The sequence below is a fragment of the Sprattus sprattus genome (assembly GCF_963457725.1).
Source record: "Sprattus sprattus genome assembly, chromosome: 16".
NCBI classification, from domain to species: Eukaryota; Metazoa; Chordata; class Actinopteri; order Clupeiformes; family Clupeidae; genus Sprattus; species Sprattus sprattus.
In genome coordinates this window covers 20979637-21001692 of record NC_137914.1, presented here as the reverse complement: position 1 = coordinate 21001692, position 22056 = coordinate 20979637, and the positions used below count along the sequence as shown (strand labels likewise).

The 22056-nt window shown below is 45.0% G+C and overlaps 1 protein-coding gene across 1 annotated transcript in view; it reads left to right on the top strand.

Moving 5' to 3' along the window:
* The window catches only part of megf6a (multiple EGF-like-domains 6a), a 38438-nt gene that overhangs the window by 7159 nt on the left and 9223 nt on the right, over positions 1-22056 (top strand). Inside the window, exons 2-19 of the mRNA XM_080853508.1 lie at positions 1202-1324; positions 5823-5948; positions 10066-10188; positions 10822-10944; positions 11319-11456; positions 11871-11993; positions 12431-12553; positions 13000-13167; positions 13345-13476; positions 13891-14019; positions 14305-14433; positions 14540-14674; positions 14765-14899; positions 17431-17556; positions 20200-20331; positions 20604-20729; positions 21155-21286; positions 21887-22015. Of these exons, the coding sequence (XP_080709634.1) occupies positions 1202-1324; positions 5823-5948; positions 10066-10188; positions 10822-10944; positions 11319-11456; positions 11871-11993; positions 12431-12553; positions 13000-13167; positions 13345-13476; positions 13891-14019; positions 14305-14433; positions 14540-14674; positions 14765-14899; positions 17431-17556; positions 20200-20331; positions 20604-20729; positions 21155-21286; positions 21887-22015 (2352 nt within the window). The remainder of the gene's footprint in view (positions 1-1201; positions 1325-5822; positions 5949-10065; positions 10189-10821; positions 10945-11318; positions 11457-11870; positions 11994-12430; positions 12554-12999; positions 13168-13344; positions 13477-13890; positions 14020-14304; positions 14434-14539; positions 14675-14764; positions 14900-17430; positions 17557-20199; positions 20332-20603; positions 20730-21154; positions 21287-21886; positions 22016-22056) is intronic.

The window sequence follows — 22056 nt, the reverse complement described above, 5'->3', positions numbered from 1 at the left end:
TGACCTTAAAACCATATTTATGTCAGGGGTCTTTGGTTTAAAGCTTGATGTAAATCTCCAAAATCATCTCCCCATGAGGATCATTAGCTTGTGTTATGCGGAGGAGGATTACCTATATTATTGTTACGGCTTGATGAAGCCATTTCGTCAGATCTTCTAAGTGCAGGGTCTGCCATGAGAACCCACAGCTCTGCGCTACAAGGGGAGTCGGAGCTGAACCGGTTTGCCCTGTCAGCTGCACAAAGAGGGCATTGAGGGGCAGTGCTACGGGGGCTGATTAGGCTGTATGTTTTCCCCATGGTGATGTAGTTCTGTCGGCAGCCTATCTCCAGGGAGTTGCTGTGTGCTTGCAATAGGAAACCTTTGGCTTCTAAAACGTTCATTGTCCAGGCCTGAAGAAGGGTTGTGTCTTGTGTCTAATGTTAAACATGTGTCAAAGTGGTCTTTAGATCTTGATTGGTGGTGGTTTAAAGAATTACCATCACTGAAACTCTTTATCATGAAAAGATGAGTTTGTATAATTCCAGATGATTTCCTAATTGGCCTACATCATGCTATATTTGTATCCCTCGTTATGCATTCTAGTGGGGCAGTTAAGCATAATTGTGCATTCTATGATAAAAGCATGGAATTTGGCAGGAAACTAACAGAGGGGTTCTAATCGGATTTAGAAACAGAGGCACTTCAGATAGAGCCCCCAGCAATGTATTATCATTGTAAGTCAAAATAATTAGTTCCTTTTGATTTAGACTGTGTTTATATATATATATATATATAGTATATATACTGTATGTAAATATGTAAGTATATAAATATATATATATGCATATATATATATATGTGTGTGTGTGTGTGTGTGTGTGTGTGTGTGTGTGTGTGTGTGTGTGTGTGTGTGTGTGTGTGTGTGTGTGTGTGTGTGTGTGTTATTACAACATTTTATATAACCATATAATATGGGACAGAATCTCATCTGGCATCAACCCGATTACAACCCTTTTATTCTCTGCCAAATTTGATGCTTTTATCATAAAATGCACAATTGTTATGAAAATAGGAGTTTAACTGCCCCACGATTCACCCTGAACAAAAAGGCAGTCAGTTCTGAGGCCTTTTATCCTAGGCACATACTCATGAAATGAATCACTGATGAAAGGGACTCTGTCAGTGTCTACTCCTCATCCCCTGTGCTGTTGCCCTGCAGATGTTGACGAGTGCCAGGTCCACAATGGAGGCTGCCAGCACAAGTGTGTGAACACACCGGGCACCTACTACTGCCAGTGCAACTCAGGCTTCCGCCTTCACACAGACGGACGAACCTGCTTAGGTGAGTCAGGAACATCGACATTTATTCCATTCACAGGTGGTTTGTGAGGGACCGAGGCGGCCACCCAACGTTTTGGGTTGTGGGCTACCTGGAGTCGGTGGTGAAGTCGGAAAAAAACAGTGAAGGTGATGGTTGTTGTAGAAAAAAAATATATAATGATTTATTTTACTGAGGGAATATCTCCAATGACCCCAAACATGTATACAAAACAAACATAAAAGTAAAAAAAAGAACTCTAAAGTACTCTTAACGAATCAAACAGTTCACACAGTATTCACTTCACCTCCACCTTCAGTGGTCAATCAATCCCATAAGAAATCAATCAATCAGTCAATCAATCCCGTAATCATCATGATGATCTCAAACCAGTGGTTGTTAATAAATCATTAAAATAGATGAATAAATATGTTGGCTATATTGTGAATGAGTGTATTGAACAGCCCAGCTGTAGGTCAATCATGATGGCAGTACAACCCTAATCCCACGACAAAACTCACTTGTACTGGAGGAGAGGGCAAGGAGCCAGGAGCTGTGCAGGATTAGGCTGAGACCCACAGGGGTGCTTTGAGTTCACCTGTCATAGTATGTTGGGTGGGAGCGAACCAGGTCAGCCATCTCAGCCCCTGTTATGCCTACACTGTGAAGACAGGCTTTCAGGGGCCTGGGCACCTACATCAAAGCCAAGAGGGTGCTTCAACATCTCTGCCATCTATCAAAGGGGCGAATCAAAGACCCTCTTGTTTTCAGGCCTGCACTGCCTTTTTAGTATTTTTTTGCTACTGTTTCCCCACAAACCCTCATCGAAGCGAGTTTGTAGTCGACCAGAGAAGTGGCACAACGACTCGCTCTCACCATAGATGTCCATTGTTCCTGTGCCAGGCCCTGCAGTTCGTCAGTGCTACCTCAGCTGTCTGCTTAGCCACGACTTCAGCGCAGGACTTGTCAGTTTTGTCAACAGGAGATTGAATCATCCGTAATTGCAGCATAGCGATCCATGGGAAATCACGAGTTTCCATGGGTTTTCCTCAGAGCGGCTTTCCTTGAGAGAGAGGCCCGGCCGCTCTAATGTAAATCCGATGAGAAGTGTGAGAGTCAGAGAGGAATTCCTCATCATGAGAGCTAATTTATTACACAGTCAATATCTCCGTGTTGCATTCCAAACCTTTTGAATTTGCAATGTCAGTTTAAAAGCACAAAAAAACCCTGACCTCTCCGTGAACTGCCGGCCATATTTACTCTCTGCTCAGTGATTCAATGATGTATTTATGTCTGTTTCACCCATCTACCATTAAGGTCTCTGTGCGGCGAGCATTTGTTAAGCTTCATGTCTCGGGGATTGTGTACTATGACTCTCAACAATAGCCTCCATTAATATCTCACGACTTTGACACTTATCTCACGACTTTGTAGCTGGAGATATTTGATGAGGTGTAAATCTAAGTTTTGGATGTCTGTCAGGGCTCCGGAGTGTGCAGTAACTGCGGGAGAGTGTGTTTGTGCAGATGACTGTGAACCAGCAGTGTTGGCCAGGCACTGGGTCTCTCTCTGCTGGGTCCCACACAGGCAGCGCTCTCAGGCCTGTAGCCCTCTCTGTGTGAGCGACGGCCCATTCCTGTGGTTTCCCCCTGAAACCAAACCAAGTGCTCTCTGAAACCACACCAGAGAGAGACAGAGGGAGAGAGAGAGAGGGAAAGAGTGCGAGAGAAGGAAGAAAGAGAGAGAGGAGGGAACTAGAGCCAATCCAGAGTCATGCCGAAGTAATGAATCAATGAGGGTTTTGTCTTGACAGGATCATTTGTTTTTCCTTAGCACTAATTTGTATAACTCGCAGAGGGTTTGAGCCAGCCGACAGTGATTTCCTCCTCTATGGGGCAACAGGTAGGATCAGTCAAGCGTATTTGGAGGTAAAGCAGCATGCATTGACTGCTGGGCAGTGTGGCTTTGTGATCGTCAAGTCTGCAACAGATTCCCAAATCTGTCATCTGATCTGTTCATAAACAGATCACTCATACCATATTTACTTTCTGAGACGTTGCACAGCTGACAAACGAATGATGTATACCAGTAATTGATTTTGAGTTGGAGTTCAGGGCTAATGATTAATGATTTATATACCTCTTTTGTTTTCTTCAATGGAAATAAAACGGAGCTCTTCTTACTCTCCTAAGCATTGAACATTCATTTCAGTGACTGACTGCACACACTCTGCACACACTCCACACACATGTGTTCCTTGGATTCGTCGATGGAATAATGTAAAGCACATGGTCCTTCCAGTCATAGATGTTTGGCTAAGGAGCTTCTGTTTTCATGAAGATTCATATGGCTCCCTTCTCTGTAAATGACACAAAATAGCCCAAGATTCCATTTCTGCTGAGTGAGATGTTCACTCAAACGGAGTGCTAAAGAATGTGTGCACACTCATGCTCCTCTCTCCCTAGCAAACCTCAGTTTAGGCAGCTGCAACATTCATCTCAATAACCATGCATTTGCGTGTACCATAACAACAATATCATGATTTGTTATTACTTGCTAAATTAGAGCTCTTTATCCACCGCTTGTAATTAGGAAAGAATGGGGCAAAGTAGGAGGCCAGGAATGCCATAAGGAAGAAGTTAAGGATGGATAGTAGCTTCTAAACGAGGCTACCTTGTAGCTCCCTTTTGGGAACAATACATTCATCATCAGACAGGCCTGAGTGGGCCTTTGATGGATGATCTGATGGAGGGCGGAGAAGGGAGTGCTGCCCTTCTGTCTGTCAGTCTGTCAGTCAGGCAAGACTGTGATCACATACTGAGAGCAGCGAACTAGAGTGGTGTGTGTGTGTGTGTGTGTGTGTGTGTGTGTGTGGTTGGGTTTGGCAGGGCTCTGTGCTTATTGGCCCTCATCAGATGTTTTTTTAACGACAGAGAACAAAGCAATTTGCCCAAGCATTATAACTTGGTCGGTGTTCTCTGATAGCCATCTCTGGGAAAAGGGTAGAATAGAAGAAAATCTGAAAGAGATCTCCTTTTTATCTCTTAGACAACAATCGGCCTCAAGTTTCTTCTGAAATGCCTCATACGGACTTCGGACCGTAGCGTAAGAAAAAGATCTCCGCCAGATTCATGAACGCCTGAAAATGTGTTCTTATGCAGCCAAAGTGTTCTCAGCTGTGCTCCCCCGGATGAGGATTCTTAAATTCAATACGCGTTCTTGTGCACCTGAATTTGCTTACATACACGCCCGCCAGCTCCTTATAAGGGCACGTAACTGTAGTGATGTGTGCAGTCGGAATCGACCGAATCCAAGCGAAAGCAACTCGAAAGCGAGTCATGTCAAAGAGGAAAGCGATCACCGGTCTATAAACGCAGATCTAACTTCACAGGTGCAGAGAGAGGAGGTTCTGTTGCAGGATGAAGATGTGTCCATTCTATTCCACTATGGCTATATCAACGTGATTGAGTTGGGTGCTAATTTATTTATTCACTTTCATTTGCAGTGTTCGTGTAGTCCTTTTATTTATTTTTAGGACTTGTAGAATCATGACTTTAAATGTGAAACGTAATTGTTAATGATACAAGTTTTCTCGTATTTATTATTATTATAATTATTTAAATCCGAGGATGTCTGTAGAGTTGATGCGAACGCAATCACCTACTATTTCTCACAAATTCATCCCTTAACACTTCTAACACGTAGCGGCCCAGTGGGGTATCTTGTGGTTTTTTGAGGAATCTGATTTGAGAAAACTCTGGCTGATTTACGACTGCTATATATCTTTTTGTCAATTATGGTAGAAGTGCCTTATCTCAATCTCATTTCTGTCTCAAACTTTCTGCTAAGGAATTTTAGGAGAAATATCTGTGTTTGAATTAAACTAAAATTTGTGAACCAAAATGTTCAGTACCACTTTACGGGAAGGGTCAGTTTTTTGAGTGCTTATCACCTTCCGAACATCTCATCTAGAAAATAAGTTTGCTTGTTTTCTCTCTGCGACTTCCCATGTCGTGCGTTCACCCCCTTGTAAAGACTGTTCTTACGTACAGCTGGAGTTGTGCACCGCTGACTGCTTTCTGGCCACAGTGAAACTGTTAGACTAAAAATTACCCCTGGGAAAATCCCCCAGACAGACATGCTGGAGGACCTCTCAGGCAGGAACATGCCATGATTACTGCCTTCTGTCTGAAGCTCTCAAAGGAAACATTGAGAAATAGAGAAATCTCCTCTAGGCCCCAGTGGGGGCCTTGGAGCATGGACCGGGATGAGGAATGTTTTTGTAGTAGCTGCCTGTCACTGGCCAAAAATGCAGTGTTCTGTCTTCTGATAATCTCTCGCATTTAGTTCTCCATTTGTTTAGTCTGCATTTGTTTTGTGTTATGTGTGGGTTGCATACCAAGCACCATCACTGTCTTCCATGAAACAAGCTTGGACGCTGGCCCACCTGTAAGCAGCATGTCCTCTACTGATAAATGCACTGAGTGCCTGCTGATCTGTGCTCTCTTTCTGCTGTCCTCAGCTGTGGTTTCGTGTGCGGTCAACAATGGCGGATGCGAGCAGGAGTGTGTGCAGCTGTCCCAACCCCACTTCCAGTGCCGCTGCAGACACAACTACCAGCTTGCCACCGACGGGAAACGCTGCAAATGTAAGAACTGAACAACATCTGCAACAAAGGATCCAGCAATCCGGCTGTACTGAGGGTGACAGGGTGGGGTTGAGGGCTCCTAAAAGTTAGTGAAACGTGTGAAACAGGACAAAAGCCTGTGGCATAACCATGGTAAGGTGTGATCTCTGACTAGATTAGAGGTCAACTGGTTTGTTTAGGTATAGGGATAAAAAAGAGTTGAAGAGTAGGCTATTTTATAAGACCCCTGTGACATGTTTGTCCTTCTGTGTGCAGCTGAAATAGTGTGACCGTGTGTGCCTGCCAGAGGGCTTTTAAACATCACGTATATGACACACACGCTTTATGGGCCTGATCTCAACCACCAGAAATGTGGTGTGACACAAAGCTTGGACTCAGGCTTGAAGGGTGTGTGAGCTGGGTACGACTTTAAAGCAGATCGAGCTGGTTTCACTCGCCAGCCTGGGTGTTAGGGAACAAAGTAACAGTAAAAAGCGCACTAGCCAATCCTGTGACACCTCAGCCCCCTCAGACTTGATGTCTTACATGACTGTTAAGGAACAAGCTGCTGTTCCTCTTCGTCTTTGCTCTACCCAGTATGGATGAAAAAATGTCATGGAGCTACATGAAAGGAACAACCCCAGCATTCCCACCCCCTCCACCTCCCCTCTCCCCAGGGAGGACATTGTTGGTTCAACATCCTCTCCTCACTAACATGATTGATCTATCTTGTCCCTAGTTCAGATCACGCAGATCGCAGATATGACATTATGATGTGCAGAGGAACTCTAAGGGCTTGGGTTCCAGCCATGGACATAAATCATGAATCATTAATACGTTTTTATGGACTGTCACGTGTAAAATGTAGAACTGTTGGCGGGAAGACAGAGGGAGAGATGGAGACGGGGAATCACATGTCAGTGATTCACACAGATGTTCTGGGACCAGTCCTCGCAATCTCTTGGATGGTGCTCCAGTCCAGATGAGTTTTTGGCGTCTGAGTTGTGTGACAGGCGATGCTGGTGCTCGTGGTACCAGCATCGCCAATTCCTCAAAATCAAAATAAAACTATGTATACACTTGTAAAACTAACTAAAACTATGTGGATGGTCCCCTATATACTGAACTGAAAATATGTGGATTGTTCTCTATAGACTATCTACACATGCTCAGATTATTAAAAAAAACATCTATTAAAGCCCTGTTAACTAATCTTAATGGTTAAGGTTAGGGGTTGGGTGTGGTTAAGGTGATGAACAGTGGACAATTAAAAAGACTGGACTTGAATTTCAACCAACCACAAATGAGAATTTCAGAACTCTAATAACTCTGCTGCTCTAGAAAGGATCTGGCCCACAGCAGGACCAGTGCTGCTGCCATCTTAAAAATGCAGGGAGGAGATTTCGTCAAAATAAGTGAGCTACCTAACTAGCGAACAGCTAACATACCGGCCTTGCAAATACCAACAACAGTACAGATATGACATCAGCTTGTGGGGTTGCACACGGATGCATTTCAGCAATAAATTAAGCAGTGTTAGACTGTTAAAGCTGCGATTACTATTTCTCAGGGCTCCGTGCGTGGACCATAAACCTCCTTAGTGAAGAGCGTGAGTGGGAATGACATCTGTGTTATCTTACCTTCTCTTCACCATGACAATGCATCTGTAGCTACCTACACAAACATACCCTAACAAACCCTACAAAGTGTCACTTATGTGCTAATGACTTAAGGTGGAAATGAAGATTCTTAGCTGTACTGCACTGTGCAACTTCTCCCTTTCTTCACTGGTTCTCTTTCTTCCTGATGATGGAGCAGCCCACAAACTATTCCTCCATATTTCCGCTAATCAGAGCCATGTTTATTTAAAGACCTAGATGAGCTTGTCAGAGTGACAGCTATGCAACCTTAAATTTCATGCAGATTTGGAACGTGAAATATTGGTTGCTGTGCTGGTATCATGTGTCCTGTGGACGCAGTGTGTGTGTGTGTGTGTGTGTGTGTGTGTGTGTGTGTTGAATGCATGTCTCAGATCTGTGCCTCTTGCCAGGCAGATTATTCTAGGAATTAACTGATGCTTTGTGGATTTGGACCATTAAATAAATCCTTCTCCTGAGTTCGCCCAACCGTGTCCACTGAAAGACCAGTCTGTTTTCTTTTCATAATAAAGTACTTTTTGATTAAGTATCGTGAAAGCCGGAATATCCTGAAGCACTTACAAGACGTGAATAGTTTCACACCACAATGTTAAGAATCCCCATCTGTCACAACTTCTCTGAGTGGTTAGCAAAATAAAACAACCAGACTAATAACAGTAATACCTGCAGATGTAAAACAGACGTTGGTTGTTGCAATGGGAATCGCACCTATGCTAATGTGTCCAATTACCCTTGGGTTCTGGTATTTTTGTTACTTTAGCCTAATTTGCTCCATGCCCTTCTTAAATAGGTCAGGCTGAAGCGTTTCTCAGCAGCTGATGGGTAACCTTCTACAGTGGTGTCCGGAATAATTAGGATTTTAGAAATCTAATATCGATGAAATATAGAAATAGAGTGTCCCAAACAAAGGACATTAAAGAGGCTGACTCGATTATCATTTCAGGCAATGCAATACATTGCAAATTGGATTGTGGCAGAACAATCAGGAACATGGCAGAATAAATCATACAAGTATGATCTCAACTATTGACTTCTTCAGTGTCTCCGACTGGAAAAACATTGGAGGCATTAGAGGTTATTATAAGTAATTATAAGTAGTGTGATATTTGTTTTTGAATGTGTATACACCTCCCTCTCTTTCCCCCATCTATCTGGATAGTGTTCAATATGCATATCAGTGCATACTTGAGGATGTGCAATTAATCAAATTTCGATTTCAATTACTACTATGGCTTCCAACAATTATGAAAACAATGTAATTGAAATACAACAATTGATGTCCAGCATTCCATTGCGCAATGATGCTCTCGTGTTGGGTTGTTATATAAATCTACCGCACTCACTGCCCCCCCCCCCCTCCTCCCTAAAAGCCCAAACTCATTCTCAGCCACTGAACAATTGACACCGCTGTAAATGATCTACAGGGCAACTAACTAACGCCGGTCAGAAGTTAACTAAGGGAGAAGCAGACCTGAAATAAATACTTTAACAGCTGGCTTTGGGTTGATGCGAAAGCAATGGAGTTTAAAATATCACGTTCACGTCTCATCCCCACAGGAAAGCATAACATAACCTGTGACCTAAACCTGCAGATCTTTTTTTTTCTTAAGTGGCAGTGCACTACTTATCTTTTCAACTGAATATGAAAAAAAATATCTAAAGATGATTTAAAAATAACGTATTATTCTATTTACTATTTCTAATAAGTACTAAAGAAGACAAAATATAGGTTTATTTATTATTATATAATATACCTCTACTAATAAAGTAAAAAAAAATATATTTAATAAATGCACTGAGGGTCAAGCTTTGCAGGCTAATGTCCGCATGCACAACCACAGAAATCCTAGAGGAAGAAATCCTAGAGGGAACACTGAATGAGTAATTGTGTGAAATGATTGTGATCTCGATATGGACCAAAATAATCGTGATAATGATTTTTTGCCATAGTCACTCTGCTCCACTGTAAGGCTCTGCAGTAAAGCTCCAAGCTAAGCTGGTGGTGAAATCAGGCTCCTGTGAAACACATCTGACAAGGGGGATGGACATGGAAGTGATTATGGTCATTTGAGCACTGAAGAGCATAACAGCTCTCTCTTTTATTTATCCCATTCACACCCTTACCCATTGAATCCACTTATGTTGAACTGGGTCGATGACTCAGTACGGGGGGGGGGGGGGGGTGCACTAACATGTTAAGGTGGGGTTAAGGTTTATTGTTAGATTGTCTTTATGCTTTTGGCATACAGGTAAGTGGTGTCTGTGTGTGTGTTAGTGTGTGTGTGCGTCTGTGTGTGTGTGTGTGTGCGTGTGTATGTGTGTGCGTGTGTGTGTGTGTGTCTGTGTGTCCGTGTGTCTGTGTGTGTGCGTGCTTGCGCGCGTGTGTGTGTGTGACATATATATTTGCTCATGTGGCTAAATGTATATGAGTGGTCAAAAACAGAAGCAGTCTAGTCATGTGACACCATTGTGCATTGCAGTGAGGAGCCCCTGTGCAGAACGCAATGGAGGCTGCATGCACACGTGCCGCAACGATGGCGGACGCGCCCGCTGTGAGTGTAACCGTGGATACCAACTTGGGGATGACAACAAAAGCTGTGAAGGTAAACAGTCCCGACAGGGATTTGCCACAGAATATTCCTCCCATGCAAATAAATCCATCAGGAATCTTCAGGCTTCCCTCTCTGGAACGGCATCTGAGCGCTGATTTGTTCTTAGTCTGGTCTTAAGATATTTATTTCCCATGGCTGTCAGAGGAGCAGGAAAAACAGTGTGTGTGTCTTTACTGTATGTGTGTGTGCGTGCTTCTTTTTTGTGTCTGTGTCTGTGTGTGTGTGTGTTTTGTGTGTGTGTGTGTGTGTTTTGTGTATGTGTTTTTTGTGTGTGTGTGTGTTTTGTGTGTGTGCGCGCGCATGTGTGTTTTTGTGTCTGTGTGTTCAGTGCGTTCTGTTTTAAATTCGGTGAGAAAGAGAAGACTGAGTGATTCTTATGAAACATCACCCATCCTCTTTAAAGCTCCGCCAGGACTGGAGACTCGGCCAGCTCCTCATCCTACCCTGTGCCATAACCACTTTTTGGGTTATGCGGAGCAGTAAATCTAACACCGGTGCTGAAGAACAGCCGCAGAACTGTGAAGTTGATACTTATGGGCCTGGTTCAGTCAGATGTGACCCGGCTGGGTGGGTTGGGGCTTTCTGTCCAAGTGGGGAGGCTGAGGTTCTCCGTTGCTCTCGCAGACACAGACGAATGTGAGAGCGGACAGGCGGGGTGTGCCCATGGCTGCCGGAACACCCCCGGCTCCTTCGCCTGCATCTGTGACGCCGGGTACGAGCTGGGCTCAGACAGCAGAAGATGCTTCCGTGAGTCACTGCTATCTTTTCATTTAGTGTTTTACTAGTTGGACTCTGTGAACCGACTGATAGTACATGGCTGTACTTGTGCCAGTTTCAGTTGCTGTTGAGACTGTTTTCCCCCCAATGTGAGTCCAGCTTGTGTGGTCTAGGCTCTGTGTTAACCACTTGAGCATTAAACTAAAGTTCAGCTCACACAGTCAAAGTCCTGTGTGTACACTATATCACTGTATCATTTGATTTCAGTCATTACTATTACTATGACTATGGCTCTTTGTTTTAAGAAATGTATTTTACAATATATTTAGATGAAACCTGTACAGTAGTAGCCATTTGTGGTACTTACTGCCTTGACATTGTTTTCCCCTAAATCTCTGTCCCAGGTATTGAAATGGAGATCATCAACAGTTGTGACACAGGAAATGGAGGCTGCTCTCATCGTTGCCAGCACTCCACCCTCGGGCCCGTCTGCAGCTGTAACCATGGCTACCAGCTTGATGATGACCTCAAGGCCTGTTTGGGTAAGCCGGCCAATGGCTCACCAGCGAGGAAGCCGACACTAACCGGCAGCAGCTGTCCCAATACCGCAGATATGCCAAATATTTTGTTTTCCTTTTGAAGATCTAATGTCTAGTATTGACAGGTCAGGGTGAGTGAGAAAAAAAACCGTCACTGTCTCCCCAGTGACAGCCAGAGCGGAGAAAAGTCGCCATTATTCACTGAAAACAGATTCATTGTTGGTGTTAGCAACCCTTAAACTGCAATCCCCAGTACATCCCCAGCCGCCATACTTAAGTGTGTTTCTTTTATAGCATCTACCACTGAGTCGACTGCTTTAGAAAATAAATGCCTCCCTAGTCATCTCCACTCTCCCTGTGCAGTACTAGTGCTTGTCCCCATGGTGGGAGTTGAGGAGAACCATTTGTCTTTTGCAGACCTTGATGAATGCGGGGAAGGCAGCTCTTGCTGTGAGCAGGACTGCACTAATTACCCAGGGGGCTACGAGTGCTACTGCAGGGCTGGTTACCGCCTCAACGCAGACGGGTGTGGTTGTGACGGTACGTACGGGCCAATTCACTCTCCACGGAACTTTATTCTGTGTTCCTTTGCCACATAAACACGCCAATGACAGCAGAAGAAAGTGTCTGTATAGCTTCACTTCTAAAACTGCTGCACTACCATCCCTGTTTAGTGTCACACAGAGCAATTGGCAGTACAAGTGCAGAGAAGGCATTGATTTGAAGAATACTTCTAATACTTGGAAATGATTTTAGTCTTTCAGTTACTATGTCGAAACATTTGAACACATTTGAACTACTGCATCACTTATAGACACTTTAGAATCAGAATACAAAATACTTAATTAGTTCTTTAGGGGAAGTTGGTTCATGTTGGGTGATGTAATTCACGAGTTAAACGTTTCATTATTTTTGATCGAAACCTTGAGCTTCGATGCTCTTAAAAGTAACCGCCTTCTCATGTGGATGTGACCCAGATGTGGACGAGTGCCTCTCTGATCACGGGGGCTGTGAACACAGCTGTCAGAACAATGCCGGTTCCTACTTGTGCCACTGTCACATCGGCCACCGCCTGGCCGACGACCGCCACTCCTGCCTCCGTAAGTCCTGCTGCCAGCGAGACTTGTGTTACTGTGTTAGTTACAGTGTTACAGTTCTACAGTAGCTGCTCTCTGGCTTGGAAAGTGTCTGAGGGAGTAATTGCAGAATCAGTGAAGCGCAACCTCAGAGAGTTGGACGAAAAACAGTTGCTGATAGTGTTAGTCATCTTTTTCCCATTCCATCTTTTTCCCTTACCATGGTTTACCAGGCTTGACTAAAGTCATAAATCTTCTTTAATATCACCAATTCATACGGTATATATTTTTTATTTTACTTTAATCTATTGTGTATGGAATGCTGTCGGGAGGCATATTATTATAGCATTTAACTTTTGCTAAATGTTAGAATTATTACTATTATCGCATGCAACTTTTAGATTTGATAACATTTCTGCATTGTGAACTCTTCATTAATGCATTGAACATACTTCCTCTGTCTGTCTCAGCCCTGGAGGGTTCTGTGGAGGCCTTGTTCAGTCGGCGTGCGGTGGAGCGCAGGCTGCCTCAGATCACTCTGCTCCGGGACCTCGCCCAGCCGCTGGAGCGCTATGACGACTACGAGGAGGATAGCATGGGAGAGCTGCGCGCCGAGAGCACGCTGTCAGAGACATTTGGCAAGTCCGCTTCAGAGAACGCCACATTGCTTCACTAGTCCCTGACATTAGTATGAAGAACTGTTGAGTTGCGAAATCCTGAAGGAGAAAATGTCAGTGGCCCCGGTTAGTGCTAATAGTATTCTGGTCACAGTGTGGTTCCCCCCGTCCCCCGTCCCCCTCTCTCCCTTTCAACAGTGTGCCTAGACGACACGTTTGGCCATGACTGCAGTTTGACCTGCGATGACTGTTCCAACGGAGGGTTGTGTAATCTGGAGCGTGATGGCTGTGACTGCTCCGACGGCTGGACGGGGATCATCTGTAACCAAAGTGAGTTAATTTGGGAATTTTAACATAGAGCCAAGAAAAGTAGTCATTTTATTCACATTTTAAGTCTTTTTAAGGAAAGTGAGACATTGATTTGCAAAGAGTAACACACTGATGACACTAAATGCCAGTGATTAGCATGAAATGGTGTTTGTGATGGTGTAGTGACAATCTGACAATACCTTTGTGTATTAATGTTGCCCCGAATGATGTGAATGTACTAATTATGACAATTTGTGAACCGAAATATACTCATAAGTGAAATAATCTGAGTCCACCTGGTAAAAGCAGGTTATATGATTTATTTGAGCCCGAACTTACACATTGAGCAACCTGTATATGCGTGCAGGAGATGTCTAGTCATATCACTTGTGCTGGACGCTACGTTTAAGTGTGTCATGTCTACACCCACTCCAGCCTGCCCAGAGGGCATGTTCGGGAGGAACTGCTCCTTCAGCTGTAAGTGTAAGAATGGTGCCACGTGTGACCCAGTGATTGGACAGTGCCGATGCCCGCCTGGGGTCGGTGGAGACATGTGCCAGGATGGTGAGTAGTACTGAACATCCTCATTCAGGTCAATACTTCAATACTTTCTAAATGTCAGAGCAGAGGCGCTCTGTTACTTTTCGGTATGGTTCATTGTTGTCTGTTGGAGACTCTCTAGGTTTTCATTGGGTTAATGCTGTAGGATGTTGGCACTCTCCAGAACTCAGTTTGATGATCATCCTTTAACTATATCTGCAATATTATATCTACGGAAAAGTAATAAAGTTTCCTTAATATGTGAAGTAAAACTGTGTTGGAGATTAAATTACAATTCTGTTCTTTCAGGCTGCCCAAAGGGCTTTTATGGCAAATTCTGCAACAAGAGGTGCAACTGTGCCAACAATGGCCGCTGCCATCGCACCTACGGGGCATGCCTTTGTGACCCTGGACTGTATGGAAGGTTCTGTCACCTGCGTAAGTCTCACAGTCTCAACACAATGTTTTTACACCTCCCCCTCTTGTCTCTTGTTTCAAAAGACACCCGTTCACCTGTGTGTGTGTGTGTGTGTTTTGTGTCCAGCCTGTCCTAAGTGGGCCTACGGTCCAGGCTGCTCCGAGGAGTGTAAGTGTGTCCAGCAGAACACTCTAGAATGTCACCGTCGTCATGGCACCTGTGTGTGTAAACCAGGTTACCAGGGCAAGACATGCAGTGAAGGTCAGTGGAGCTGGTTAACAAACCTAGGAAACCACTTACTAGATGCTAGTTGCTAATGTGTGTCCCTTAACCTCTTGTCTTCTGTTTCAGAGTGTGAAGGTGGATATTATGGTGCTGGGTGTAAGAGGACATGTGTCTGCCTCTCTGGGGTGTCCTGTGATCATGTCTCAGGGCAGTGTCAGCATCAGTGTCCTGCTGGTCTGAGTGGGGACAACTGTGAACTGGGTAAGTACTGTGCTGGGTACATAACAGAAATACAGTGTAGAATTAACCCCGATTTTAAAACATTTAAAACTGTTTGGGTACCATTTGGTCTCATTCCACACAGTGTTAAAGTCACTCTATAAACTGTTTAAAATTCAATTGTACTAATGAAACCATTCAGTGTTATTCATGGAGCTCAGTGACAGTGATAATTGGAAAATGATTGCTCCTATTTGGAGCAATAAAACTGCACTGTGATTTTGACACTCCATTCTTACAGTATATCCGGAACTGTCTCTCCAACAGTAGAGGAACAGTGTCTCCTCTCCCCAAGAACAACATTTAAAACTAAAGTTCCTGTTGAGTCACTTAATGACTGAGGGATGTGGTTGGAGTCATTACGTTCATTACTCATGCTATCCCACAGAAACTACTGAGTCTGGACTGGAGCTCATGCGTGTCCAGGTCTGGGCCAGGTCAAGCCCAGAACCACACCAGAGCCGTCCGCTCCCTGGAACACGACTCACACGAGGCTGGTGGTCTGTCTCTCACTGTCAGTGCTAGAATGCCTTTACGAGAACTCATCAACATGTTGAGTCAGCGTCTGTTTTTTTTTGTTTTTTTACCTCACCAATCTTTTCTTTTTCAATATTTAAATGAGTGGCAATGTAACCCCTATGAAGAAGCTTGCATAGATATTGATAGGGTTTGTGTTCTTCCTCTATTCGAAGTTAAACCTCCCAGGAACCTCATATAGGGGAAAGCTCTGCTGACAGGCAGCATGACACAAGCAGAGATGCCAGATATGAATGCCAGATAGGCTCAACGCTTGAGGGAAAACTTGTGTGCAGAGCCCTGCAGGAGATCTTTGTCAGGAGCCGTAACTTTATTTCCACTCTCCCTCAAGCTCTTTCAGCCTTGTGTTTTAACATATTAATATTTCAATACAGGATTAATGATGAAGGACTTGGAAACTTGAAAACCTACAGCTCTGGCTGTACTAGACAGTCCAATGGCTATGTAGTTTTTCTTGCTGCAAAATGCAGCCTGTTGTTTTGGAAAGTGAGGTCCAGTATCGAATGGCTCTGGGCAGGTTGACAGACAGCTGTTTAGGGAGATATGCGCTGGGGCTTATTTCTGAAACAGTAACAGTTTCCTCAAGAGTCCCTCTCTGGAAAGAGAGAGAATGGAAACTGTCCTAAAGCCCTGGTTCTCAAGAACAAAAGAGATGCCTGCAGCCTCGACAGCACTCTGGCCATGGCAGCTTTGTGTCCTTTTCTGCTTTGGTTCCTCTGTGTCCTTTGCAGTTCTAGTTCCTCTGTGTCCTTTGCAGTTCTAGTTCCTCTGTGTCCTTTGCAGTTCTAGTTCCTCTGTGTCCTTTGCAGTTCTGGTTCCTCTGTGTCCTTTGCAGCTTTGGTTCCTCTGTGTCCTTTGCAGTTCTAGTTCCTCTGTGTCCTTTGCAGTTCTAGTTCCTCTGTGTCCTTTGCAGTTCTGGTTCCTCTGTGTCCTTTGCAGCTTTGGTGTGTCTACTCATAGTTTTGATTTCCTGTATCCATCGCAGCTCTCAGTCCGATAGGTCCATCCCAGCTTTGGTTCCTTTGTAACCTCATTGAACTTTGTATCTGTCACTCCACGATATCTCACAGAGGGGAGATGGGGAGGCGGGTGTTACGTAAATGACCAGAATATTTGTACAGAAACCCCTGAGCTGGCAGTCAGTTCATTGTGCCTGGAAGCTATTAAGTGATCAGAGTGCTGCATCTGCTATCAATTTAATACAACTGGGAGCACGGGGGACTCACTCACACTGACCCCCCCACCCCTCTACAGACCTCTCTCTTGCACCATTTTCTTCCTTTTGTTTTGGATACATATGAGCTACATGTGGCTGGAGTACTTGTGTCTTCTCTCGCCTCTGGCTTTGTTTGACCACTGAACTCTTGCGTGTCCTTTAAACTCTAAATCAATTGCTGTTTGTGGCTATTGGAACTGACCCCAGTGGAAGGATGTGGGGTTAATTTACACGTCCTCCTTGTCCAAGGGTTTTTGGACTTTTCTGTAATTCTTCATGCGTTCCCTGATTACTACCCTTGCTCCCCCTCTACAGTGCTTTGCCAAATAGCTCGAGAAGCCCTGACCCACATAATCAGAACAGTAGCAGGGGTCTAGTGTGGGAAACCACTTTCCCCATAGGTGGCCTTTCTGTTTGATAACACCAGTCATACAGTTACGCAGTCTCTGTCACCTCTGATTTGAAAGGAGATGTTGATCGTGTTTTTGTTTGGGGGTGGGGGGCGGGGGACTGTTCCATAACACGGTGTCCAGAGCTGAAGCCTTGAAGTGGAGCGAGGCAGCAGGCAGCCCCGGGGAGCCAGATAATCTCTGGGCAGCTCCCAGCTCTGCACTTCCCATTTTCTCATGCAGGAATTTCTCCTTTTATTTTCACCTCTTATGCAACTTGTCTTGTGTTCGATTCTTATCCTTCTATATCTCTCTCTCTTTCACACACACTCTTTTTAACTCTCTTTTTTAACCATCTCTCTCTCATACAGATTGTGCTATGGGGAGATATGGGCAAGGATGCGCCCAGCACTGTGACTGCTCTGGGGCAGCGTGTGATAAGGCCACAGGGGAGTGCCAGTGCTCCGCGGGCAGCACCGGAGACCACTGTGAGATGGGTAAGGAACAAGACTATAGCAATCCACCCCGTAACTGTGACAAGAGCAGAGCAATCGACCCCATCACTGTGACATGGGTGTGGGCAATCCAACTTTTTTTTTTTTAAACCCCTCAGCTGTTTTATACATTCCATTAAAAGAATACATTCTTCAACAATGGCACATTTTTTTATTCTATGTTATATCTAATGGACCCAGATATTCTTGAGGCCGGTCGTTTTGCAACATTCTAAACCCACCGGCGTGACAGTAACCACAGAAGGGTAGGTGGCGCGAGTTCTGCTCCACTATTTTTAAAGTTTCTTCCCGGAAACCAGCATCTGTCTGGCACGCGTGCGTAGCGGAGAGGTGTGCTCGGCGACGTGACCTTACGGAGAGTTCCAGAGGCAGCAGCCATGTCAAAAACATCTCTGGTGCCTCCTCTAATGACTTTCCATTATGCTCCATTTGTGCTCTTGGATATTGTGCCGAGTGCGGACTCTGATAGTGAGGGGGAGGGAGAGGAAATGTAAGCAGAGAAGAAAGGCAGCTTGTTAAAAGTGTCTATTCTTAGCCAGATTCACCCGTTTGCTCTTTTCATGGTGCCCAAGTGTAGCCAAACTCCATAGAGCAAGTGACACACTAATATATCATGTCCTGCTGGCTCCTCCGTTAGAGAAATTCTCTGTCAGATTTGCTGAGACGCCGAATGAGAAGAAGCAGGCCTTAGGAAAAGATGGGAGGGGACGACTGGGCCATTTTTTTCTTTTTTTCCCCCTCAAAGGCGAGTGAATGGGCACTAATAACTTAAGAGCGAAGGTGTGCTTCCAGTTGGAGTGGTGAAGCAGGGAGAGTCTGAGTGCCCGGACCAAGACAGGGACTGCTGGGATTTGTGTGTGTGTGTGTGTGTGTGTGTGTGTGTGTGTGTGCGTGTGTGTGCGTGTGTGTGTGTGTGTGTGTGTGTGTGTGTGTGTTTGTGTGTGCAGAGCTGTCAGGCCCCCCACCTTGACAGGGCCACCGGAGGGTGAGAGGAGAGAGGAGAAGAGGAGCACATGTTGGAAGGGGAGGAGGGGGGGAGAATTAATGGAAGCAGATGAGACTTTTAGAGAGGAAAAGAGAGAAGGGGAAAGAGAAATGACAGGATTAGGTGGAATAAGAGAGAAGGAGAAGACAGAAGAAGATAGAGGAGGAGAGGAAAAGAGGAGAGAAGAGACTGATGAACCGAGTTGCATGAGAGGAGCGATGTGGAGGAGATGAAACGCATGGCCAGGTGTGGAGAAGGGTGAAATAGAGAGGAATAGGAGATGATAGCAGAGAGGAGAGATCTGAGTAGTGGAGAGAATGCAAATGAAAGGTAGGGGACAGGACAGAAGTGAAGAAGAAATAAAGAAAGGAAGAAGAAATGTAAATGAGAGGAGTGGAGGAAGGGAGGGGGTAATGAGTGGTCAGAAGATAAATGAAGACAGGAGAGGAGTGGAATGTGGGATGAGCGTAAGAGGAAAAGAGCCATGCGCGCTCGCTGGATGGAAGGAGAGAACATGAGGAAATAAGAGAAGAAGAGACAGGATTAGATGGATGAAGAGAAGAGGGGAGAGATGAGGAGAAAAGATAGAGCACACATGAGAGTGATGGTCAGGAAATGAAAGGTGAAAGCACAAGAAAGGTGAGGAGAATAGATGACTGCAGGGTCTGACAGAGAGAGTGTATGCTGGCACACACACTCACTCTTTCTGCTCTGAGAGAGTTATGGCAGGAGTGGTGTATGAAAAAAGCCCACGTTTGGCCCTCAGTTTGACTCCAACTAACATTCAGCCATCTATAGCAAGCCAACCGTTAATGTGGTGAAAGTCCACTTTTGCCTGCTGATAAGATGAGATCAAATTGATCAAATACTTGGAACATATCCTGCAGCTCGAAGCCCACTGGGAATGGAATCTATTAAGTCAGGTTTATTTAATATTATTATACGGCTCTTCAGAACGTTCCAAAAAGCCCCGTTGATTTGAATGGGCCATCCCCAACGTTCGCAGGTACTTATTTTCATATAATGACCTGCATATAATGACCGCTGTGCTGTCAATGGCAACGGGTTTTGTGCTTCTGATATAGGTCTTTCGTATCATTCCGAAAGTATTGAGTCCGGTAACTTATCAATGGAGTTTCAGCGGACGGTTGAGCAGCTGTGTTCTAAAGAATGTTCAACGTCTTTGAAGTTCAACGTCTTTGGCAAACTATTTCTCTGCTTTTTAACACTACATATAGTAACAAATACATTGTAAAAAGACACACTGTGTTAAGTTATTTTTTTGTTTTGGCAAGTTGCCGTATAATAAGCGGGATAATGTATAGAACGCAGGTCCTTATCGGAAAATAAGTCCCTTCAGGGCGAAGCAAGACACCTCCGCTTCGCGTCGGTGTCCGGTTCACCCTGTCGGGACTTATTTTCCGATAAGGACCTGCGTTCTATACATTATCCCTTACGTAAATGGCTGAAATGGATAGATCACTATTACATCTAACACATTCAGGGGACCTACTCACTGGAATATACAGTGTAAGAAAAGAGTCCTGTAAGTTTATATAGTGCAGCTAGGGTACTGTTACCTTACCCCGTATTATTGTAAAACATTTTATTGCTTGTATGTGTGTGTGCTTTTGCCACAGAGTGTGTCGAGGGACACTGGGGCCTTGGCTGTGCCAAGCTGTGCCCTCCGTGTGAGAATGGCGCGGCGTGCGACAAACACAACGGCTCCTGCCTCTGCCAGGCGGGATACATGGGAAAGCTGTGTGAGAGCGGTGAGGGCAGCCAACCTCTCGAACCCAACCCTACCAGAACCCAGAGGAACAATAACGCTATCGGGCCAGTCCATTTAAGAGGGGAACACTTTCCATGCATCCTCAAAGCTTTAGATGCTTATCCAAGTAGAATTACAGGCTCATCCAAAAACAGTTAAAAGGGGGTTTACAATACAGGGTGTCTTAAATAAAAGAAAGTCGTAATTCACTTAGTGGTGCTGTAAAAGGGTTATAAAACAGTTGAGGTGATTGGTGGTTCTTATTGTCCGCAGTGTGCCCAGTGGGACGATTCGGGACCAGCTGCCAGGAACGGTGCTCATGTGAGAATGGGCGATGCCACCACATCACTGGCCGATGTGCCTGCGCGGAGGGCTGGACTGGGCACGACTGCACCAAAGGTACAGCGGCACACACACAATGATCTAACATATCTTTTACACATCGCATGCATTCATTTAGATCTAGGTTATTATCCAAAAAATACGAGTAATATCAAGATATACATTTGATCAATATTTGGAAGTTGAATTCCCTGGGTGATGTTGCTCTAGTTGCACCTTGCTGTAGTTGAGCTGCGTAGTATTAGAAGTATGGGAACTCAACTGCAGCTGGCTTACATGCACTCAATGCCATTGGGGCTCAAAGCACTTAGTGCTGAACTTTCCACCATCTGAAGGATGAAGAGAGGACAGGGATCCCTTACCACATAACAGGGTGTGCCAGCGCATAGGGTGCAGTTAATGGAGGGTGAGGTATGGGAGCAGTTTTGTTTCAGGGGGCTAATGACTTGTGGCTTCCCCCTTCCCTCCTACCCACCTGGCAGAGTGTGAGCCGGGCCGCTGGGGGGCAGACTGTGCCAACGCTTGCGACTGCAGGAGGGCCGATGGGATCTGCCACCCGCTTACAGGCCAGTGCGACTGCGAGGCTGGGTTCACCGGGACGCACTGCGACCAAAGTACGTGCTGCTAGATTAGCAATGACAAGACACCAGTGCCGAGCACTACAGAGATATGTTGATTTGAGCTTTTCTGAATATATTATTCTTTTCTGGAGTGTTCTCCCTATGAATGTTTCTCAGGTTTTGGATGGGTAGAGACAGACAGACAGACAGACAGACAGACAGACAGACAGACAGATAGAGGGACAGACAGACACTACTGTGAAACTTTTCAAATTAGTGGCACAGAAATACCAGTCTTCCTACCAACATCTCTGCTTTGGCGGAAAACATAAATTCTTGTGGCTTGTTTCGCTAGGTTCAGCACAATCATCCAATTTACCTCTGCAAACACTTTTTTTCCCCATCCGATTTTCCATTTCATGGTACACTGAGGAATCTCCTGCAACCAGACCTGCGATCTCCCTATTTCTGATGTGTCCTGAATGCACCCCGTCCCGTCCCGTCCCGTCCTGATGTGGTTTTAACCACAGCTGCTGTAGTAGTTGTATTCCGTCCAGCAACAGGAGAAATGATCACAGGGGGAAACATGAGTGTGCCACCGTCTCTCCTAACTCTGTTAACAGCTACATTTGTCTGCTTATTGGTTTCCCAAAGAGTGCCCGGCAGGCTCCTTTGGCCCGGGTTGCCAGAACCAGTGCCAGTGTGAAAATGGTGCCGCTTGCGAGCATGTGAGTGGTGCTTGTACTTGCCTGCCAGGGTGGACCGGCACCTACTGTGAAAAACGTAAGAAAATAAGTCAATTAAGCCCATATGGAAATGCCATT